General features: G+C 37.7%; 2 protein-coding genes and 1 long non-coding RNA gene across 3 annotated transcripts; 1 reads left to right on the top strand and 2 right to left on the bottom strand.

Annotated features, from left to right (window-relative positions):
* Positions 1–48: 48 nt before the first annotated feature.
* On the bottom strand, positions 49–8,089 carry fam161b (FAM161 centrosomal protein B). The gene is made up of 9 exons (XM_015055354.1): positions 8,043–8,089; positions 7,272–7,475; positions 6,699–7,186; positions 3,954–4,267; positions 2,608–2,726; positions 1,928–2,095; positions 1,735–1,834; positions 1,510–1,652; positions 49–1,264 (listed from the first exon to the last, which is right to left on the bottom strand). The coding sequence occupies exons 2-9, from the start codon at positions 7,463–7,465 to the stop codon at positions 1,183–1,185; spliced, it is 1,608 nt and encodes a 535-aa protein (XP_014910840.1). The 5' UTR covers positions 7,466–7,475; positions 8,043–8,089; the 3' UTR covers positions 49–1,182.
* Positions 8,090–8,921: 832 nt separating this feature from the next.
* On the top strand, positions 8,922–23,214 carry coq6 (coenzyme Q6 monooxygenase). Its single transcript, XM_015055357.1, has 12 exons — positions 8,922–9,305; positions 9,503–9,637; positions 11,293–11,351; positions 15,574–15,700; positions 17,938–18,068; positions 18,152–18,259; positions 18,996–19,058; positions 19,151–19,258; positions 20,165–20,367; positions 20,532–20,647; positions 22,418–22,584; positions 23,088–23,214. The coding sequence occupies exons 1-12, from the start codon at positions 9,104–9,106 to the stop codon at positions 23,115–23,117; spliced, it is 1,449 nt and encodes a 482-aa protein (XP_014910843.1). The 5' UTR covers positions 8,922–9,103; the 3' UTR covers positions 23,118–23,214.
* LOC106961556 (uncharacterized) lies at positions 21,059–22,411 on the bottom strand. The gene is made up of 2 exons (XR_001427797.1): positions 22,241–22,411; positions 21,059–21,621 (listed from the first exon to the last, which is right to left on the bottom strand). It is a non-coding gene; the product is annotated as an uncharacterized LOC106961556 (long non-coding RNA).
* Positions 23,215–24,204: the final 990 nt, after the last annotated feature.

The following is a 24,204-nucleotide window of genomic DNA, read 5'->3' as shown; positions in this document are numbered from 1 at the left end:
CATCTCACCCCAAACTATAATATAAAAAAATATGATATGACAAATATGACAAATCTTTATTTATTATTTATTAACTTCCTATAAATCTCAGTTTTTATTTTGTTTCTTATACAGCTATTGTGCAATCTAAGCTGATTTATTCAGTTCAGAGAATGTGCATCAAAGTGTAGCTGCATTTCATAACTTAAATAGTATGACAATTTTTACTTTAATACCCACGAGTAGTTTTGGTTGAATAATTAATTGTTTTTCCATTAATCTTTGCATTTTATAATGTACAAAAACAAATTGTCGAAGTTAAGCATTCGGCCTTGGCCTAAGTCAAGCACCTTCTTGCTCTCTGAAGGTGCGGTCTTGGCTCCATCCATGTTTACAGATATCCTGGGTTGGACAGGATGCTGTTAGGTACATCCTTATTGTGACATGACTACATTTTAAGTGTTATTTTCAAACCAAATTGGACTCACTTTGGTGCATTTGGTGGCTTTTGATTATAAATAGGTCTGCTTTTCTGTGGTTTCGTGCTAATTCTTACTGCTGCTGGTAGATGGCTTTGATCAGTACTGAATTGGGCTGTAGATGTTTTTGCTTGCAGTTCAGTTTTGGAAGAGACTCTCCCACAGGCACTATTTAAGATTTGCAGCCAAATGCTAAATTACCCTAGATAGTAAATCTGTCCCTGAGCCTTTGGAAGATGCTCTTTTTCTACCCAATCCTGACAGCCTGATGTGTCACCAATAAATCTATTTGCTGCAAATTCTCCCAGAGAGGTGTTTTGTGAAAATCATCTCAGTTTTTATGATGTGTGAATGAAAATAACTTTCAGGGGCACATCGCAGGGTGATTAGTGAAAACGCAATCGTTTAATTTAGGTTCAATGATCAAACTAAAACTCTAAACAGAACCACAAAAACAATGCATATATATTTTACATCCTCAAAAGTCAAGTGTGCAACATGTATTACTCATGCACAAATGCAAATGTATAAAATGTTATTTTCATTCAGTTCTAAAGATTTTGAGAGTGTAAAGTCTGCATGATTTGTATTTTCATAATTTATAGGTGTACATCCTAAACAATCAGGACCTTGGTGTTCACTGTGACATGAATCATTTTTTAAAAACAGTGTTGTTTTCTAGTGGAGAGACCACAAAAACTCAGCTCTTCCTGAACCCTTTTGATCATGGCATTTCTTCCCCTTTGGACTTCACGCTCTTGTCTTCCACATCTCCAATTTTCTTCCCGTCTTCTACATTTTCCTCCCTAAATCAGATATTTTGGGTTAGAAAATGCCTATATTATAATTACGTCGAACTTTTACTTGGCTCTGATGGGGTTTTTTTTCTCTATTCTCTGGCGACTGCAGGGAAAGCTCAGAAAATTATGTAATGTAATATAACCAAACCACATGAAGTCCTTGGCTCTCAACAGCAGTGCTATTCATATATTTACCGAATACAGTTGTACTGCACAGTGGAGAAACAAAGCTTGTAAAAAAACTCTTTTACCTGCTTTGAATTTCTTTTTCAGAGCTCGTATCGGTATCATCAAATCTGAATGATTCACCAGTTTCTTCAACAAACTGCTCTTTTATCCCAGTTTTCTCCAGCTTTCTCCTTAATGTCTGCTCTGCACGGGTCTTTGCATTTTTCTGTCAAAAAATCTCTAAGTTACACTAGAGAACAGCCACATTATTGCATTTTGTAATAAAGTGTTAGCTTTAAGTAACGTACCTGTTTCACCTGTTCAAACAAATAAGGCCTCTCACGAACTCGGGCCTTCATGTCTCTTAATTCTCTCATGTAATCTTTCATTCTTTGCAGATCAGCTTCCCTTTAAGTAAGAAAAGATTAGTTTTAACGACTGTTCCCAGCATGTGTGGCTGTTGCAAAGTAACATTCAGAAGTTGAAAGTTGTGAAACTCACCTATGACGCTGTACATTTCCATTACACACGTCTTTCAGGCTGCTGTGGGGATCCAGCAACTTTGCATGAAGCAGTACAGTCTTCTTCATAGCTTGGGATCTCATCTGGTAGCTTTTTAACCACTCTGCACTCTCTTGGCTTTTACTTTCTCTGATTTCCATTGATTTTCTGTATAGTTAATAATAAAGAGATGTGATTTCAGATCTTTTTTTATGTGTTGAGCAAACAAATTACAGATCAAAAGTGGAGACAAAATCTCTTACAAAGTCTGGAAAAGTCTGAAATTTGGGTTTTATCATTTCTACGTCAGGATAAGTAATATTTAACATGAAAACATGTTTAGTTATCCTAAATAGCTTAGTTATCCTAACAAAAGGCCCAGATTTTATTAATTCTCCCCTTGTTCCATTTTCTAAACAACACATTTTTGGTGCCAGTATTTTCAGTTTAACTTAAAAACTAAGGTTTCATTCTTTCCAAAATAAAAGATGAGTTATTTCACTGATTTTTTTATGAACAATATTTTGTAACTATGAACAATTTGATGGGGGTTGTGGTATTTGAAAGATAAATTTTCATACTCAGATGTCCAAAATGTTCTAAAAAGTTTGGACACATATGATATTAGAAATGTGTAAGAGAGGACTGTCTGTAGTTAACTGCTTAGCAATGCAACTCACCTGATGGCGACACAGCGCTGCCTCACAGCATCTGTGATGTACGTGGGAAGAGTGTCTGTAGATGTCAGTGTTAGGGCTCCAAGTGACTTGCTCCTACCGAGATTATTCATTTTAGAAACCTGTAGAAGTAAAGAACCAGAAACAACAGGGTCTGCGATCAGCTGGCTGGAAACTAAAACAAAAAAATTTTAATTGCTTCAGAAAACACAAGGTATATAACCAGCGCCATGTTTTTGCTTTTGTTTTTTATGTTCGTTATTATTAACAACTAATCACTTTTAGAGCACTGTGCATGAGAAAGATGCAAAATCTAAACGGATGTTTCCAAGAATCTTTTTTCCACTATTCTGAAACATTATCCACGTTAAGAAAAACCTGTATTACTTTGAGGTAATGTCAAACAATCTTTTTTAGACCTACTGAAATGTTTAGTAAGTTACCTGTACTCTCTACCTGCAATTTCAGTGAACTCAAGAAGAAGATAGGCAGAAAACATTCAGTGATCACAAAGTTTAATCACTGATGCAATATATAAAAACATTCTCCACACACCATACCAATTAGTCCAAAAAATGTTTTGTGCAGATGTTTATCACTTGGTGCAATTTTGCCTATTTCTTGTCAAGTACAGTAAAAATGTAATATCCAAGACTTGACATATTCTTAATCTCAGCCTCACTACACATTATTTGGGAGTACTCTGAACACAAAAATCTGTTTTTTAATTTAGTTAGAGAATAACAGTGTCACATTCATAAGGGAGATTCTTGTTACATAAAAGTGAAAGGCAAAGTAGGAGAATAAAACTGAAATGATTTGCTTCCAGAAATAATAACAAAGACAAAATGCTAAATTTGAGGAGATAAATGAAGCCACAGATTAGGAAATCTGAGGTCAGAAGCATTACATCTAGGAAGCGCCAAACTAATTGAAAATAAAAATGGTTCAGGCTTGATAACATGGTGGGTGGATATGTTTCAAACTATCCATCAAGCAGAGAAGGTGTGAGAGACTTAAAAAAAAAAAGTGGTGCAAAACCATAACATGAAACCATCTGGTGTGCTGAAGGTCTAAAAGTCTTCTGCTAATCCAGTTATTTTTATACATAAAACCTACAAGATGAAATTGGTCATATACAGTTACTTTAAAGGATTAAATGAATCACATAGGAATAGGAATACATAGGAATTATATCCTATGTAATCAGATTTAAAAATATATTTTTAAATAATTCACTCCACATAAAATAGTTTTCTCTAAAAAAATAAAATAAAATAAACATTCTTGATTTATGAAATTTGTCTGAATTAACATAGAATTTCTCATCTTCTTAAAAAAAAGTTCACCTGTGAGGTTTCTGGTGGTTTTTTATATTTCCTTGCAGGAAGAGCAGATGTCCTCAAGAAGAAGGGCTGACACCTTGTCACATCTTGACTCTGCTTTTTCTCCAGTGCTTCCCTTTGCAAAGCCTTGTGCAGACTTTTAAAATCTGGGACGACGGGTATGATTTTTGGCTTGAATGTCGGCTCCTCGTCCAAGAAACCCAGCTTTTTTTTCCTGGTATGATCGGCGCTGCGAACTTTCGGGCACCCAGCCTGAGCCGGATTCTGTTGTGTCGACGCTATTTGTAACTGGACGTTTCTGCAAACTTCCTGCTGATCTGTGCAGAGATATGAGCCGCATCACTTGCATGTCTCTGTCAAATATTAATTAAAAAGTGCTGAACAAATTATTAATTTTTACTGTCATTTAAAAAGGGATCTTGGCAGGAAAACCACTAAGTGATTCCCAGAAGGGAAACCTTAATTAATCTCAAACCGAACTTGTTATTACCAGTGAAGTGGCATTATGTTATGATAATCTTCAGTTAAAACTTTCCTGTTTCAAGGTATCTTCTTGATTACCAATTTTTTTAAATAAAATGTAAAACATAATAGATTTTATTAGAAGCAAATTACTATTTCTATTGTTACTAAAATGATACACCATGTTTATTATTAATGTTATGTTAGAAATTGTGGATTTACTGCAACAAATGCAGTTGACTCAATATACACTGAAAAAGCATGGAAAACCTTGAATAACTCCAGGTATCTTTGGCCTCTCATCAAAAGAAACTTTTACTGCAAACTCGATATGATGGAAAAATCATGTGGTTTAAAACTGGTACTTTTTACTGACCTAGAACACGATGCATCTCATCGCTGTGGTTCTGGTCTGGATTATGCTTTACTTTGCTTTGGTATTGGCAGGATGCCAAGGCTCTTGTCGGACTTATTACTCCCGGGATTTTATGTTGAAACTAAACAGGCCAGAGCTACGATTCCTCGTTTCCATGGAATTTTTATCCATGGAAAAATGCGAAATGCGAAACGCGAAATGCGAAACGCGAAATGCGAAACGCGAAAGCGACGGAAAATAGGACAAATCAGGCCAATCAGTGTGATGATACGTCTTAAAAAACGAGGCCTAAATCGCATCCCTCTTCCTTCTGTTTAATATTCAGTCACTAAGGGTCAAAGTTGATGAACTACAAGCCAATGTTATAAAGGTTAAAAAGTCAAATTAGGCTTGATAGTTTTAGTTCAGAACTATCTCTCTGTGCCTTCAACTGTCAATGTATTCGTTGATCCAGCTGATATTAAAAATTCCCTCAGGAAAAGCAAACCTAATAAAAGTCCCGGCCCAGATTTTATTTCAGGGAGACTTTTAAATATGCACACAGCAACTTAGTGGTGCATTTTATTATATTTTTAAACCGTCTCTGGAACTGGGAAAAATTCCCTATATATGGAAAAGATATATCATTATTCCCAAAAGTAAAAGCTCCTAAAGAGCTAAGTGATTTTCGCACCATAGTCCTAACATCGTTAGTAGTGAAGGCAATCAAAAGAAAAAGAACTACAGCTTCAAGTTAAGAAACACTTGGATCCGATGCAGTTTGAGTTTGCATATAGAGGATGGCGCCGTCACTCTCCAGAATCTACCCTATAAACATCTGGAAGACTCAAAGACCCAAGCAAGACTTTTGTTCAAGGACTTCTCATCTGCTTTCAATACAATAACACTCTAAATTCTGCAACATAAACTCTTAACTCAATGTGTGTTTTTTACCTTCTCCTATTTGATCTCTACACTGTAGAAGAATCTACCCAAACAGACACATTCTGAAATTTACTGACGACGCAGTGAACCTTATTCTGTTGCAAAATATAGAAGCCGTGTTGTTGATGACTTTGGTCAGTGCATTAAAATTAATTTAAAACTGAACATTACAAAAGCAAAAAATATTAACATTGACTTCCGTAAAGCACCTCAGCCCCCATTCCCTGGGGGGGGCCTTTAATATGAACACTGATCAAATCTATAAAAAGGGGCAGGAGAGACTGTATTTTTTTAAGAAAGCTAAATATTTTTAGGATTATGAGCCTCTTTTATAAGTCTTTTATTGAATCCGTCTTTGGAAACTTAAATGTCCAGAATAAAAACTGTCTACACAAAATTGTTACTGTGGCAAAGAAGATATTTGGGATAGCCCAATCTCTCCTTAATGACATTTTTATTTGTCATACTGCTCATAAGTCGAGGCTCATCCTACACTGTCCAGACAATCCTTTAGATATGGAGTTCCAGCTTCTTCCCACTGGACAAAGGTTCAGGCTTCCTAGGATTATAAGCAACAGATGGAAGAACTCCTTTGTATCCACAGCAATCAGGTCCCTAAATGTGTGTGTTACAATTCCGTTTTATATATTTATGAATTGGTGATTGTATCCTTTGCCTGTTTTTAACATTGTCTATGTATGTTACGTTGTTTTGTATGTTTGAAATATCTGCAAAACAAATTTCCCCCTGGGGGGAATAAAGGAATAACAATAAAGGAACTGAAACCCGTTCTATATGTTGATACAGGTCACCGACCCAGGCCTGTTAATGGGAAAATTATCATTAATCTCTTAGAGTTTAGAAGGCAACAAAGCACAAGTAAACAAAAAAACATTTGGTCCAAATTAGCTTCTTGCACTATTTCTTCCCACAGGTTATCAGTATGTACTTTAAAACAATACAACCCAGTGAAAAAGAAGACCCACCTTTCTGCTGTCTTGAACCCTTCATGTTTCTGTGGAATGTTTTCTGAACACAAACACTGTTTTTTGGATCCGCAGAGACTCGGTTTATCACTGCCGTGACCTTCTCTCTTTTGTTTTTGTCTCTTTCCTCAAAGCTGAAAGGTTTCTGAATGGAGAGCAGGAACTCCTTTCTCTGCTCATGGCCCTGTTTCCTCTCATTCTCTCTAACCTCCATCATCTCCTGGTAGATGGGCTGAATAACGTGGCCCGGGACAGGAACAGCGCCAAACTTCTTCTTGCACTCAGCCTCTTCCTCCTCTTCTTTCTTCTGCAGTGTTGTTTTAGATGAAGGACACCTTTCACACTGCTGTGCCCTTATAGAACAGTGCTTTGAGTTTGTTGAAGGTACCATGGATAGAGAAAACATATTAGGCTTTTGTTTGTGATACTGGAAAGCCTTCTTGTCTGAATTAAGAGCAGATGCAGGGGTGGATCTCCTTTCTACAAATCTGAAAAACAGCAAGCACATTTTAATGAGATAGATCATTATTTAATAAAACAAAATAGACAATTGTGTGCTTCACATGCTCTAACCTTTCATCATACTTCTGATTTTTGTCTGATGACAAGAGAGTGTTCTGATGAATCCTTTTATCCAGCTCTTCTGTCTGTCTGCTCTTTGTTTCCTGCAGCTGCAGCTGAAGGGCCGTTCTCAAAGCCTTGAGGTGAGCCTTGAGCATCAGCTCTGATCGGAGTCTTTCCACAAGCAAAATGTCACATTCTGACATTTTTATTTCTCTGTTTTAAAGCACAAAAACAAAACAAAACAAAACAAAAAACAGACAGAAAAAATATAGTGAGACAAAGCCAAAATAAAAGCTAAGTTGGATTACTGACAACATGCAAATTTTATCGGAAAAAAAAAATAGAAATGACCAAATGAATAGAGTTGAAAAAAACAGAAGGTCAGAAATAATTAACACATGGCTTTAAGAGTCAGATCTGTTACTCAAGATAATCTTCACATTTTGTTGGTACTAAAATTGTTGAAGAAAGAATCATTGCGATTTACTTACACATTTTGTCACACTCAAATCCCAATGCATTTTGCTGGGATTTTAAGTATTGTGAATGGGAAGGAAAAGATACATGTTGTTCAACAATATAAAATATTTGTGCATAAGTAATTAAGGGTTGGAAGAATAGGTGACTTGCAGTCAGAAAGTTATGAATTTGACTTCAGCCTCTTCCTGCTGGCATGTGTCAAGCCCTTGAAGTTGCAAACCAATCTTTGTATCAATGTAGTAATGTCTGTGCAGCTCAAGGATAAAAACACTCTAAGTTTTAAGTATCATTTGTATTTACCCTCTTAAATAAAGTCCCTGCAAATCCCTTCGTGTGAGGAAAAGAACAGTAAACAATCAACTACTGTTTAATTCACCTTTCAAATTAGTAAACAATCAATACAATATTTTTTGAACCACTGGTTAATCCAAATAATAATAATAATCAAAATAGGGAGCATACTCTTTTCTTAAGGTTTTGGAAAATTAAAATAAGGTGCGCCGATCAGACTGGACCAAAGTTAAGCTTTTTGGCCTAATAAGCACGAAAGGTGGGGGGAAATCTAAATTCTGTCCTACCTTGTGTCGATTAAGTTTGTTTGCAATGCTCTAAGTCATTTTTTCTCAGTTTGATTGCTCGAAATTGTTTAATTGTCTTGATTGTGTCGTCGTTGGAGACATGTGACTGACAAAATAAGAAGATAAGTAGGCAACACGTAAAATATCACAATATTCAGGACACTGAAAAAGTCCAGCGCACGGCGCCATCTCTGTGTATGCTGCCATGGCAACAACACATCGGCGTTCTCAGCGAAATAAAAATAAATCCGGGTCAGAAAAGCTGGGTTTTTCTGTATTTATGCATACATGTGTGGAAACTTTTTCATATATGTTTTAACGCTCATAAGCGGCTAACAAGCAAAACGAGTCGATTATATTTTACAAACTAACAATGAGCTACTAACCTGGAAACAGATGACTTTCAGGAAGTGTATCCCTCTTTCGAAGCGTACTCCAACTTTACGTAAAGCATATCAGTTGAGTCATGAAATAAATTTATTTTTAACACGCTTGAAGTGAGCCAAATGCGAGTTTTGGCAGCATTAGCGCTGCTTGTGGACAAAAGCGAAACGTCACTTATTACAGACGTAAATTACGTCGATTGTGATTGGACGGGAACCCGGAAGCAGTTCTTTTTGGAGCGCTTGCTTGTCAACACAACATGGCTGGATTACAGAGAGGACACAGCTGTCTTTATTAGGACATATCCAAGGAGAGACTTTCTCTCTGGTTGCTGTATGACGGCGTTCGGACTTCCGGACTTACTTTTCTTTAATGTGATATCAGACTGAAGAAAAAATAATGCACAAGCTCACAAAGGCACCACTAGTCCTAAACGGACTTGGTCGATGTCTTATAACAGAGAAGCACTTACCAGCTGTAAATATCATCAGGAGAGGATTGGTGTGTTCAGAAAATAGGACAGATTCTTCTAAAACTGAGGTATATGATGTGATTATATCCGGGGGAGGGATGGTTGGATCTGCAATGGCTTGCTCCCTAGGTGAGTTTGACTTGTTATTATACTAATTTAGGCAATTTGCTTTTAACTAGACTCATTAAAGATATCCATCCCTCTAAAAAATAATAACAGCATTGGGTAATGTGTCTGCACCACATTATAATCAAACAGACTTAAGCATATGTGAAGGCTGTTATTTTCATGCAGGATCTATAATTAATATGATACAATTCTCATAGGCATGGATCCCAACTTGGCAGGAAAGAAGATTCTGCTCCTAGAAGCCGGCCACAAGAAAGTAATGGACAGAGTGCCTGACACCTACAGCACCAGAGTCAGCTCCATCAGTCCAGGATCAGCCACACTCCTCAGCGGTACAGTAGGCAGTTTAACACAAAGCAATCAACCAAACCTGATATTTTCTATCTTATTTGTCTCATTCTAAACATGTTGTATGCTGTGGGTGTGTGTGTGACCTTTAAATGGCCCCACATGGTAAGTTAGGGATCAGACATTCAGTTACTCAGGCTTAGCAGGGATCAGTCTCCTGACAGCCAAGAGGTTTTTCTGAACACCACTGTGAAGGTTAAAGTCAGGAAAAGTGAGGATCGAGGAGTTGAATCTGTTGGCTGTTTGATGCCTTCATTTTTCTTCTAAAATATAAATTTAAAAAAATGCATGCATATTTTCAGATTTTCTTTCTTTGCACTTAATAATTTGCATTTATCTTAAATAGCAATAGGCTGCTTATAATCATTTTAATGAGCTGCCATAGAAAATACTGGAGGGAATAGAGTTTTCAGTGACTGTAAGGAGCTTAGAATAATGCAGTCATTTATCCATTACTGCATACTGCTGGTCAGCTGGCTGAAAAAAGATTAATTCCCCTTTCCCTCGCTTACAATTACAACAAATTCAGGTGTGTGAAATTTCCCAGTCATTAATACCAAGAACCTTTGTGTTGTTGAAACTGTAGGAGCTCTGATTGAAACTTCTAATAAGCAGCTAACTGCAGGTTCTACCTAATCAGATATCATAACAAGCAAATCTAATTTTAGACTAAGTCAATGTCAAATGTCTTTCCATTCACCCCTCAACACATAGTTTTCCGGTTATTGTGTTGTGGGGAGAACAGGCGCATCAGGGATACCCAGACACCTCTCACCCCAGTAAGACTCTCCAGCTCATTCTGGGGAGTCTCAAGACATTCCAAAGCAATAAAAGATGTGCAGTTCCTTCGGTGCATTTTGGCCTGCCCTTCGGTCTCCCCAATAACAAAATATTCTAATACGCTTATATAATAATAATGAATATGTTCAGCTTTCATGTTTTAATTTGAACAATGAGATTGTGTTATACAGTTCTCATAAATTATTGTGGTAATACATACTGTGATAACTTGAAAATGTGATCAATTTACAAAAGGTTATCTTCAACATGTGAGAATCCCATACTAGCCCATGACAAATCTTATATAATCTCCTCGTCTCTCCAGTATAATAAACATTAAATGGAGCATTTTTTATTTTTTTATTTTTTTTTTTTTTCAAAATGATTCTTTATAGGATTGTTGGGATTAAATTGTATTTGTTTGGGGCTACAAGTTGTCACTACAATATTTGAAATAAACACAGTTGTGCAAGGTGGAGGAATGCGTACAAAACGCTGTATAAATGTGAAACATTGTTTAGCTTTGACCTCGATTCCCTCCACTGGCACTTATGTAAAAGGTTGACCAATAACTTGTTTATGGAACCACTATTCTTCTGGCTTCTTACTATAAACATCATACAGTCATTTTGAATATAATTAAGATGTTCTGCATCTCCACTTCTTTATGATGTAGCAAAAGAAAACTTTATGACTGTTATAAAGTTTTCAACAAGGTTGGAGAGTTTTGGTGTCAAAGTTAATTTTAAACCTGGGAACCTACCATTACATTTATATTTCTTTTTGATAGGTTTCATATTTTTAGTTGCAGATATTTTCAGGAGTATCTTCTAATGTAAAAAAAATATATTTTTTGCAGGTATTGGAGCATGGGAGCAAATCACAAGGATGAGATGCAAACCCTATAAAAGGATGCAGGTAGATTTATATGTTAATTACGACAAAACATTGTTGATTTTATTTATGTAAGAAAATGATAGAGGCAGTGCCCTGGAATCAGTGCTTATATTCTTGAAGTCTTTCTCATTTTATTACACTAAAATTACATGTTTCTTTGTATTTCACTGCAATTGGACAGGGATCTGTGGGGCCAATTGGTCCAAAATGACATAGCATTGAGCACTTAAATCTAAAAGTAGTAAAAATGTCAATTTTAACAGCTTTTTAATGTATTTTAATGGTATAATGGCATAAAATTTTAAGACAAAGGTGAAGAACTTCTCTTTTGCACAAATTTAATATGTTTTTATGTTCTGAAACCTCAAAATAGAAATAAAAATATGGTTCTTTACCAATATTAAATGTTATATATTGTAGGTATTTATAAAACATTATATTTTTACATATTTTACATTACATTTTTTTTTCAAATGTCATGTTGGATCATTTGCAGCTCAAGATCCAGTTATTTATCATGAGTAGTAGCAAAAATCTCTGTCTGGATAGTACAGGTTGCTGATCCATTGGACAGAAGATCACAATGAAACATATAATTGTGAAGTGGAGAGAAAATGGCAACATTGTTTTTCAAATAAAAAAAGGTGTGGTGTGCATTTGTTTTTAGCCCTTTACTCTGATACCCATAAAATCCAATGCAATCAACTGCCTGCTGTGTTATTAATAAATAAAGTTCATCTGTGTAATTTAATCCCAGTATAAATCCAGCTGTTGGTGAAGATCTCAGAGTTTTATAGAGAACATCACGGAACAAACAGCAACATGAAGACCAAGAAAAACACTAGGCAGGTCAGGGCCACAGTTCTGGAAAAGTTTAAAGGATGGTTAAGTTATAAAATAATATCCCAAGCTTTGAAAATCTCACAAAGCATGTGAGAATGTAAACACTGTGACACAATTACAAAACCCACGAGGACATCTGTGAGTGGTAGAAAACTAAACATGCACTGAAGTTACCACCTGGTAACAAGGTGGTAGGAGAATGATGCTGAGGGGAAGCTGGTTAGGGTGGGAAGATGAATGGAGGTAATGCTGGACGAAAATAAGATCCGCCCTGTAAAAGACATTTTGTCAGTAGAGACTCAGATGGAGGTTCACTTTCTAGCTGGACAATGGCCCTAAACATACAGCCAAAGTAACACTATGGCTTTATGTGTTACAGCTGCAGTAACATATAATCTGTGTTAACACTGATTATATGTGTACTACGGCTGTAACACATAAAACCATAGTACATGTGTTTAGTTTTCACTAAATACTATCTGGGAAAGGTGTAGCCAAATGTAGAAAAGCTGAACACAAGAAATGATTATGACACTTGTTTAATTTTGTCAAACATAGAACGTGGATAATAATGTTAGGTCATAGAGTCACAAGGGATTGGTGTACAAAACTACAGTTTTGAGCACAAACTGTGTGTGAGAGACAGCCTGTGTTTTCAAATAATGCTATGTTAAATTAATATGCTGCTCGGTGTTCCAATTTAGTGCTTTTTTATGTTGCCATAAAGTTACAATTTGTAGCAGGTGTTACAGCCTTCAGTTATTATTATCTTATAATATTAGAGAAACTTTGCTTGCTGAAATAGATGATTGATCGACGAAAGAGTAACCAGAGAAGTAACACTAGTAAAATTCTCTGTTTTTCATACTTTGAGGAGCCACTTTGATGGATATTGGATCACTATTGGCATATTTCTGTTTTTGTATAAACAGCATATTCCGTAATAAGGTGAAAATGCATCTCTGTTAGAGATTTCCTGATATTCACTTTCACTTCAAGATGGGCCATCTCCCGAGATGCACAGAGTAGCGAGAGAACGTGTCAATTTAATTTTTTAACGCAGTTACTCTCCTCCCTTTAGGCTCCTGTGCTTTATTTTGACTTTCGAAAAAACACAATGTGTAAATATATCCTCTGGTACGTCGTGTGCCTTTGCATGTCGTATAAATAATTATGGTGGGGCGCCATAGCCAAAACTCACAGGAGCGTTTTTGGTCCCAGTTCAGCCCTGACTCCACCAAAACACCTGAATCAAAAAGATTGAATTACCATTACCTTATTGGCATGTCAGCAAGTTTCCCAAAGATTTGTTCATTAACAGTTCTTTAGATTCTGGTATGTTGAATCCGGGATGCATCCAATTGTTCCAAGAATACTCATAAATATGTCAGGTATTGGAGCATGGGAGCAAATGTAAAATTTTAGCAGTCACTCTCCGTCCAGTATGACTTTGCTTTTGCGTTTTTACAAAGAAGACTGGACAAAAATTTGCATTTGCAATGCATTGACTCATGGGAGCTCACACACCTTTCAGGTTTTTATTTCTAAAAGAATAAAAATGCAATGTGTTGTTTTCCTTCCACTTCACTACTTTGTGTTTGTTTATAACAAGATCCCCCCCAAAATACATAAAAGTTTATGATTACAACTTTACAAAATGTAAACAAAAAATAAAGGAATATAAATACTTTTATATTCTGCTACTGTGTTGTTTTGTTAAATATTTTGAAAAGATTGCTCTCCAGTTGACGATATCTCTGTAATGCAAAATATCTCAACAAATTCCCTTGTTATGCAACTTAAAATTTCCCTAATGTCTCCTCCAGACTCTGTTTTATTGGCATACTTTATGTATTTCTGTCATCCATAAGTTGTAGCACTGTACAATTAGTGGAGAGAAAAATCTGTGACATTCAACTTGTACTCATTCAGCCAGATTAATCAGCAGGCAACACAATGCAGCATCGTATAATCATGTATACGATATGTAATTGTTCGCATTAAAATAGCAAAAGGTGGTTTCATGTACCATGCATTTCGCTCATTCCTTTGGGCAATTTATGCCCCTTTTTCAGGAGCTCTGCTGCGCCTGTGGCACCCTAAATGCCAAAGAACCTGAGTTATATTTAAAGAAGGCCAATGTCGGGCACATTCAAAGCGCTGAATGGTTCTCTGACTGTGCAAGTTTTATTTATTAAAGCCATGTTTTCTATGACGAGTAACTCATTTTGATGTTTCAAATTGTTACCTCCTCTCCACATCTTCTAATTATGAAGATTCATGTGAACAACGACGAGAAGATGAAAGATTAGGAGAGTGGTTGTTTGCTGCAAAGTTAACCCACTTTACGGCTGCGGGCGCAGCCTCAGTGCCTCTTGTCAGATGTGGTTGCTGTGTACCAAACACTTAACCGCAGGGTTTCTCTTTGGGCCCAAGATGTCATCATGCATTGCCCTACAGTTATTATAGTAGTGTACCTCTCCCATTATACCTTCACTCTTCTACCACTGTTTTGGCTTGTTTGCCACTCAAATTTCAGTCATATACATGTCAACCATAGAGCTGGAAAATATGCAGAGAAGGTCAGCTCTAAATAGTACGCTTTCCCGCTAGTAAAGGCTTCCTGAAATGTCCACAAGGCACTGAGAATTTTGCACGAGATGCAAGAGTTTTCCCACATTTTGTTCTATAAAGTTCTAAGAGGGAATATTCTCTAAAGCTTAGACAAAAAGCAATAACTTATTCAGCCCCAAAGCTCCATCATTTCACCAGCATTTAACAAAACCAAAACGATTTTTGGGCTGGTCTCAGTAAATCTTTCCTCCCAACCACTTATCACAAGTTGCAAACCAACTACCATTAGTGGTTTTACTGTGGGGTATATCCCCCTACTTTATGGCAAGTTGGAAAAAAAAAGTAAAAGCAGTGCAGCAGCATATTACTGCAGAATGATGGGTTTTTGTCACCATAGTCACCGTCCAGGAGAGGATTAACCTTGTGCAAACACTTTTCACGCCCTCGTGTTTGACTCTACCGGGGTTGGACATTAGCTTAAAATTATAACTCATTATGCTGCTTTTGGGTTGTGAATAAATATTGACTTACTCTGTAACCTTAACAAACATGTCATTTTTTATTTGTATATCCCAGTTAGTGTTTGACAAAAACAAATCCACACCAGAAATGTAATTTGGGTTCTTGGTCCCACAGAGCGCCATTAAGATGTAGACACAGCTGTCCATCTTTGTGACAACTGCTAACTTAACCCTCCGGCTTTAATGTTTTTAGCCTAACCTTAATGAAACGCTGCATCTCCCACTCCAGCTATAAATAGAGAAAAGAAAGGATGCGTTCAGTTTTTAGACTTGCAGACCAAAGGCATAACGAGTCTCTCATTTAGGTTTGGGATGCTTGTTCTGATGCCCTGATCACGTTCGATAAAGAGGACCTGCTGGACGAGATGGCATACATTGTGGAGAATGACATTGTTGTGGCTGCGATCACCAGACAGCTGGATGCAATGCCTGGTGAGTACAGGACACAGTGGGAAAAATAAGTATTGAAAACACTGACACTTTTAAATTCACATGGGTCTGTAAGAATCGACATTATCCACACATACAGAGGCAACAACACAAATAAGTCCAAAATGAGAAAGCAGATTGATACAGGAAGTAGATATTAAGCACATGAGGAAAATGAGGTGGAAAAAGGTCAAGAAAGCTGAAGCAGTTTTTCCATAAGAAGGATACTTAATCCAGTAGCTGCACAAGCTATGTTGAAAAAAAGGCCTGCTGGAGCTCTATTAAAGTTTTCTATAGAACATTTAGACAAATCAACAAATAACTGGTAGAATAACTCCCCTGAAGAGGTTTTTACTATTAGTAAATGTAGTTAAAAATAAAAAGTCATCCAGAGGAAGATGTCTCTTAATGTCCAAAGAGGTTGAAAGGTGGTTGAAATTGATTGATTATCCTCCTACTTCTTTCTTATTTTTAATAGACTTTTCTGGGCTATATTGAGACAAGAATTGATCAACATTAAATAAAAGATGAAATGTCATCAAGCGTTCAGGGAATATTCTGGTGAAATGAGACCAACACTGAATTCTGCACACATTGTTTGGAGAAGTTTTTGTGGGTACATCACCACAAAAACCAACCAACGGAGGTTTGGAAATGGGGACATTATGGTCTGGGGTTGCAGTTTACAATAATGTACTCACAGACTTGATGTAATTGAGGAAAGATGAATGTAGACCTATTTGATGAGACTTTGAAGATGAAACATGGGTGGAAGCTCAGCATAGTCCCCAAATTAATGTCTAAGGAGTCTAAGAAGAAAGTAAATCTGCTAAAACTACCTGACTTGAACCCAGTTTTAACATTAGGAATAACTAAAGCATAAAAGAGGCCTGAAGAAGATTAAAACTTTCAAGACTTTTTTTTTTTTTGTGGAAGAAAAAAAAAATCACACCAGTAATGGATGAGACTAATTTCTCCAGGCAGGAAATGTCTGAAAGTTGACTAACAAAGTCTGTCTTAATAAGTATTTAGCCAGTGGAGACATGTTTAGTACCTTTTTTTTCTGCAATAAATGTGAATAAAACATGAAGTTCCACACAGTAGCAAGATTTTCTCTCCAGTTTGCTTAATGAGCGTTGATTTTGGCACCACCTGCATCCCTTCCTGTCATCTGGTTTTATTTGTCTTCTTTCTCTATGAGTGTTTTTAAAGACAAGCTCTTGGAGCCGTCCATGTTTTTCCTTCAAATTCAATAAAAACTCACATTTTGGGACTTGCAGCATCTCAGCACCCTCTGAGGACACGTGCGTTGGTCCAGTGACCTATTTAAAGTTGCCATGTGCTCCTAAGCTCTGCCATCCCTCCCGACACACACAGTCACTTACAGTGTGTGGCTCTGTTGACATCTGAGCAAATAAAAACTCTCTGCTATGTGCTTGACAGTTTAAATGACATATTTATAAACAGTTTTCAACATTTCACACCAAACGGCGGGCATGTGGTCGCGGCACGTTTTTTTGCCTCATGTGCCTCGCATGTGTCCCTGCTCTCATTTTAGCCATCACAGTGTTATGCTGAAGATGCAGTTACATGCAAGAAAAAAAAAAGAAAAAGTGCGGTCCCCCCGCCAGCTGTTTTCAATGTAACCATGCGTTCCATCCAATCAGAGAAAACCCATATTTGACAACCGTGTTGCAGGAACCAGTAGCTGCTCTGCGGATCTGGCTCGCGCTCCAAGTCAGCATGAGCCAGAATCCTTCCATGTGTGGGATGTCCAGATGCTGATATTTTTGGGAAAAGTGGCAGCTTTAGTGTAAAAATCTAAGATGCTGGCAGCATTTCCAAAGTGCAGAGTGGCGTGCTTGTAGGTAAACACTATTAGTCAGTGTAGTGCGGCAGGCCAAGGCCATTAAGGAGATTGTCAAATGAAAAGCCTGGCAGTTACCACGTGCCAGCGAGGAAAACCAGTAGTGTTTTATGGGGTGGTTTATAGATCTTTCCCCACTTTGGCTGCAAGATAGGCATCCTTTCCTTTCGCTTTTTTTTTCTTTTCAGTAGCAAATTACTGATTTAGTAAGATGATGCATTCATAAAGCCAATTTTACCCCTTTTGATGTGAGAAACTCACACATTTTGTAGCTGTATTTTCAGTAACAGTTTTCTTTTGGCTCCTTGTGTATATGCATATATATATATATATATATATATAGAAGTCACATGTTCTGTGTTCTTGTTGTCAGAAAACGTGCAAGTTAAGTACAAGTCTAAGGTGGTGAAGTACACATGGCCAATGCCTCATCACGCAGCCGAGTCCATCCCCTGGGTGAAGGTCACTTTGGCTAATGGAGAAACTCTTCAAGCAAAGCTGCTGGTATTTCAAACTGAACCATACAAACAATTACTATTTTTTACATCCTTTCCTTCTGAGTTTTCTACTCTTCTTGTGTTTTGCAGATCGGTGCTGATGGGCCAAATTCAATGGTGAGACAGAAACTGGGAATACCCACAGTCAAGTGGAACTATGACCAGTCTGCTGTGGTTGCAGTGCTACATCTGTCAGAGGTATTATTACTTTTTTAAGGTTTGATGTAATAGGCCAACATAAAGCTTCATAATTATAATACATGGTTTAAACGGGACTTGTTATGCAAATTCACATTTTGCATGTTTTCATGCTTCCATTTGGTTCTCTACTGCTTCTAAAAACAGCTGAAGTGCCTAAAAACACAGGAAACCGCTTTTTGGCAAGATGTTTTTTGGTGTCTGGAAAATGACCCATTTCAAAAACCTCCCAATAAGTTACATTCGACGGGCACTGTTTCATAGCAACCCAGTTCAATGAGCAGCAACCTGTTCAATGAAGCATAATAAATCGAATAAGCCTTTAAGTAAAAATAAAAATGCTAAAAGTGTGGTGTGCATGAATATGCATATATTACTCTATATTATGATAATCATAAATAAAATCCAATCCCATCCAGAGGTCATCTAGTTAGTAAATAAAATCTACAACATCTCAAGCTGTTTAGTCCAACTTCTGAAAATTGCAAGAGTTTTTTTTTTTCCACAGTTTACATAGGAGATCCAAACATCTGGAAGGACACCCAGTCGAAATCCAGAACTAAATTCAAATGAAAATTTGTGGCAAAGCAAGTGCTTATAACAAACCTCAACTTTTAACATTGCTTGTGGTCGCAACATCCTGAAATGTGTCAAAGTTCAGGCGTTATGAGTATTTTTGCAATGTATCTTTAACATACATTGCAGCAAAACTAATACTTTGGTTTGTGTGTTTCAGCCCACAGAGAACAATGTTGCCTGGCAAAGGTTTCTCCCAACTGGACCCATTGCTATGTTACCGGTCATCTTTCTCATTTTTAACAGTCGTAGTTATTTCTTGTAAAGTATCCACCTGTTGCAAAAGTATCTGATGATGCTGCTATCTGTGTGTAGCTTTCTGACACAAAGAGCTCACTGGTGTGGTCAACCAGCCATCACCTTGCAGAGGAGCTGCTGGAGCTGGACGAGGAGAGCTTCGTTGACGCCATCAACTCGGCCTTTGTGAGTCTGGAATAGATTATGCTTTATTGATTACGAGGGGAAATTACTAATTTGTTGAATCCTTCCCAGGTATTAAATATTAGTGAACACAATAAGCTATATAAAACTTTAAAAAAATAAATAAATATGTATATATATATATATATATATATACATATATATATATATATATATATATATATATAGGTCTGATATTGTAATTTAAATATGACTAAATATAAAAATAAAGAATCAAAATAAAATAATAAACATTCACATGGAAATATACCCTAAATCTATAAATTTGTCCAGAGAAAACTTAGACCTAACAGTCTCACTTCTGTTTTATTTACAGTCAGTATTCAGGTCAGCCAGTGAGATGTTGCAACATTTCTGTCTTTGCTTGTGGGGGGGATTCTCCAAACACCTGCATGTTGACCTCCTTTTGAGTGACTCACACAAACATCTTCGTTGAAGTTTGGGCCAAAACCAAATAGAATAATAATAATAGTTTCCCTGCAGGAATGATATACCTTTGTGTGTTTTTTCTACATTTGGGAGAACCTCCGTTTTCCCAAGGTGGCTATTTTTACTCGCCCTCCTGATGGATGGGGTCACCACGACTGAGTCACGCTTGGTTTTAAGCCTGGTTTGCTAATTAAACCTGTGGTCTTCCAGTGTCGACCATTACTGCATGGAATGTTTTTCAAACAGAGCTAATTCAACTGCATTGCCTGGCCGGCATCTTCTTTCAATTAGCCGAGCTCCTGAGGCCCTGCCAAACCAGTTAGTTAGGAAGGAGGGGGTGGGAGCTATTTTGCTGGCCTCAAGTTTTTTTTTTTCTTACTCCCTGTGTCAACTAGATTCTCTGTCCACTCATGAGAATAATGCCTGTTTTTTGTCTCTGTGTGAATATGTCTGTGACAGTGGAGCAATGAGAATCAGTCAGACCTAATTGAGACAGCCGGCGCTTTGTTCCGGGGCGCCCTGTCAGCCATCATGCCATCCGCCGGTTCACCACGGCAGCTTCCACCGAGTGTGGCGGGGATCGGCCCGAAAAGCAGAGTCATGTTCCCGCTGGGAGTCGGTCATGCGTCAGAGTACATCAGGCACAGAGTGGCTCTCATCGGGTAAGACGAGAATACTCTGCACATCATGGCTTCCCACCCCCCCAAAAAAAAATCTGCTTTTTAAACGTTGTACCTGTTTTTAGCTTCTTTATTGTATGAAAGCATGAAATATTGACTGTCTGTGGAGCAGCATGATGTCCACGATGGTATGTTTGTGTTTTCAGAGATGCAGCACATCGTGTCCATCCGCTGGCAGGTCAGGGAGTCAACTTGGGTTTCGGGGATGTGGCTTGCCTCACACATCTCTTGAGCCAGGCAGCTTTTAATGGGAAGGACCTGGGTCAGTGAGAACTTTAAACAGACAACATGTGGTTTGCTCTGAGCTCGTTTCCATGGCCGCTGTTCCAACACAACGTGTAGTACTAATCTTTAAAAATAAGCAGGTTTTCTGGCTTTCTCATTTTTGTCCTGTTACCGCCACTAAAGCCAATATATTGGATTGAGAATTTATTAAATAGACCAACACAAAGTTGGGTGCAACTCTGAAGGAGATGATTTCTGGTTTCCAAAAGTTTGTCCAAATAGAAATCTGAAATCTCTGGCATATCCCCTTTACTCTAATACCCCTACATACAATCCACTGCATCAAAATACCGTTGGAAGCCACAATAGAACATTAGTGAACATGATGAAGAAATAATACCGCAGACAGATCGTAGATAAAGTTATGGAGAAGTTTTAAGATAGGCATAGGTTGCAAAACAATATCCCAAACCTTAATCACCTCACAGAGCACTGGAGTAACTGCGCAAATCACAGCTCAGGTGGAAAAATCTGTTGACAGGACACCTATTAGTTTGCACTCTGCAAACCTGTTTTTATGGAAGAGTTGCTAACAGAAGTAAAAAAGAAAGTTGCTGACAGAAAGGAAAGCCACAAGAGATCTCGAGTTTCAAGCCGAACAAAATCCATTCCGGGAAAACAGAAACGGTTAACGTGGAAGAATGTTCTCTGGGCAGATCAGACCAAAATTGAACGTTTTTGACCAACATGCAAAACTAACAGTGCTTATCACACCTTCCCTGCAGTGAAACGTGGTGGTGGCAGCAGCATCCTGCTGGGAAGCTTTAGGAAGGATGGACGGGGCTAAATACAGGGTTATCCTGGAAGAAAACATGTCTAACACGGCAAAAGTCTTGAGACAGAGGTGGAGGTTCATATGGTTTGACGTAAACTGCTAAATGTGCTGCGAGAGCTACAGCAGAGCAGTTTACGTCAAACCATATTCATGTTCTAGAACGGCCTAGTCAAAGTCTACACTTAATTTCAATTGAAATTATTTTTGCGATATTCTGAATCGTGATATACATCTAGTCTAACTGATCTTAAAAGCTCAGGCTCTAGATTAGGGGTCTGTCTGCAACTTTTACAATCCAAAGAGTCATTTTCACCCTCAGTCCAGTGAAATAAAACTCATTCATAATATGTCACCTTTTTGAAAAAGATACATATCGACTATATAAATTTAGTTGTAATTTTTAGACAAAAAAGAACCTTTATTATTCCTTTATTTTAAGACGAGAAAAAAAATAGGTACAAAATTTATATTTTGTTTTGGAAGCCTCAGGTTGCAGAACCCTGCTCTGGACGTACAAAGCTGACAGAGACATACCTAAAAAGACTTGCTGATGAAATTGCAACAAAAGTTGATTCTATAAAATATTGACTGAAAGTGCGTAATAAATTTTAAAACCCATTTGTTATTTGCTTTCCATTTTACAGTTATGCTCTACTTTCTGTTAGACTATCACATAAAATCCCAATAAACAGTCTGAAAACTGTGATTATAAGGTGAACAGTCATTAATAAATTCAGGGTGTGTGAATGTTTTTGCAAGGCGTTAATAGTAACAAAGGAACAAAACGAGCAGTACCCTCACTTTAAAAACTAGCAGGCATTGGCAAAAATACCGAAGGTCAAAAAAAGCAAACAAATAATCATTACATACCAATTCGTTAAAATTCTGCAAGCTTCCACCTGACTGAAAACTATAATATGAGCAAGGCTTAATCTCTGAAGTGCTTTAACTCTTAAGATTTTCTGCACACAGGAGCCATACAGCACTTGTTAGAATACGAGACGGAACGTCAGCGGCACAATTTGCCCATGATGACTGCCATCGACCTCATGAAGCGTCTTTACTCCACCAACGCAGCTCCTGCGGTTCTCCTACGCACCTTCGGTCTGCAGGCCACCAACATGCTCCCGACTCTAAAAGTAAGCTTCCACTTCTACTGAGCCAACCTGAGAACATCAACCACCTGTCAACCCAAAAGCTCCGCCCACTCTGTGGCCCCACCCTCCGCCCTCTGTTCTGATTACATGGAGCTTTACTGTAGCCATGTCTATAATTTTAAGGGCTCTGAACCTACTACTATAGCATCTAAGTTTAGCCCCAAATTTAGTGTTACCAAAAGTGTGTGGGTGGGGTGCACTGTTGGCCCCGGGGCAGCGGACAGTGGTGTTGGCTTGCGTTTTCACACTCCTTTTTATTAGTGACCGCTCATGTGAAACGGCTTTATTTCCTACTAAGTGATTCAGACCGACACGACTGTAACTGCTCAGGAAGGCGTTTCACTGTGGAGCCGCTAAGTTAAAAGTGACATTTTTTTCCATATTAAATCCTGCGAGTTCACGAGTTTACATTCGGCGCGACTCTGTCCTAACACGCATCTGTGAAGTATGTTGTTTGTAAAATTGTGCCTCATCTCCTCTTTCAGGAGCAGATCATGGCATACGCAAGCAAATGATGCACCTGCAGGGACGTCGTCATCAGTCTTCTCTGAACTTTGAGCTTTAAAAGCTGTAAAGATGAATGTAAAAATAAAATTAAAGCCTCATTATGTATGTCTTCTTTGTGCGTGATGTTAAGGAAAATGAATCAAACTACAGGGACTTCACATTAAATTAGTTATAATGAATGTCAGTAATTTAGTTCAAAATACAAAGCTCAACTTGATCATTGTATACGGAGTGATAGATTTGAAGTGTTTATTTCTGTACATTTTTGATGGCTTCACTTTCTCTGAACATTAGAGTATTACATAAGAACATACAAAAGGGTTTCTAGTACACAGCCTACTGAAGACAATAGCCATACATATATTCAGTATATGCAATTTTTCGAGGCTCCCTTTCCACAAGTTACTGCATCAGTGTGGCGTGGCATGGAAGCATTTTGCCTATGAACCTGCTGAGGTATTTAGGAAGCCCAGGTTGCTTTAGTAGCAGCTTTAAGCTGCCATGCTGGGTCCAGTGTCTCATCTTCCTCTTTACGGCATAAGCAGATGACATGGCTCCCCAAATCATTACGGACAATGGAAACTTCCTGCTGGACCTCAAGCAGTTTGGATATGTGCCTCTCCACTCTTCCTCCAGACTCTCAGACCATAATTTCCAAATGAAATGCAAAATTGACTTTCCTCTCAAAACAGGGCTTCAAATAACTGAACAACTTTCCAGTCCCTGTTCTCCTAAGTCCTGAATATGTCTGTGTAGTGGCTCTTGAAACACTGTCTCCAGTCTATGCTTTAAACATCTCGAGTATGAGTAGGTTTTGCTTCCCAAGCTTCCTGAAGTCAATATTCCTGTTACTTTTGCAACTTTTTTCTTCCACCCGACTTTCCATTAAAACATTGAACATCCAGCTGCCTTAGCAATGATCTCTAGTGGTCTTTGCTACCTTTCAGTTTTAACAATCCCTTTTGGTTATTATGTTCTTGTTTTTTCACTAGCTTTATGCCAAAACTAACAATGATAAATGCCTAAAAAGCACTCTGTGTGAAATGAATCTATCTGTTATAGAAGTTTTACTTTTTGAACATTTTGATGATTTTG

Source organism: Poecilia latipinna, unplaced genomic scaffold (assembly GCF_001443285.1).
Source record: "Poecilia latipinna isolate Pla-1442-1.1 unplaced genomic scaffold, P_latipinna-1.0 Scaffold1312, whole genome shotgun sequence".
In the NCBI taxonomy this organism is placed as follows: Eukaryota; Metazoa; Chordata; class Actinopteri; order Cyprinodontiformes; family Poeciliidae; genus Poecilia; species Poecilia latipinna.
This window is presented reverse-complemented; position numbering and strand designations above follow the sequence as displayed.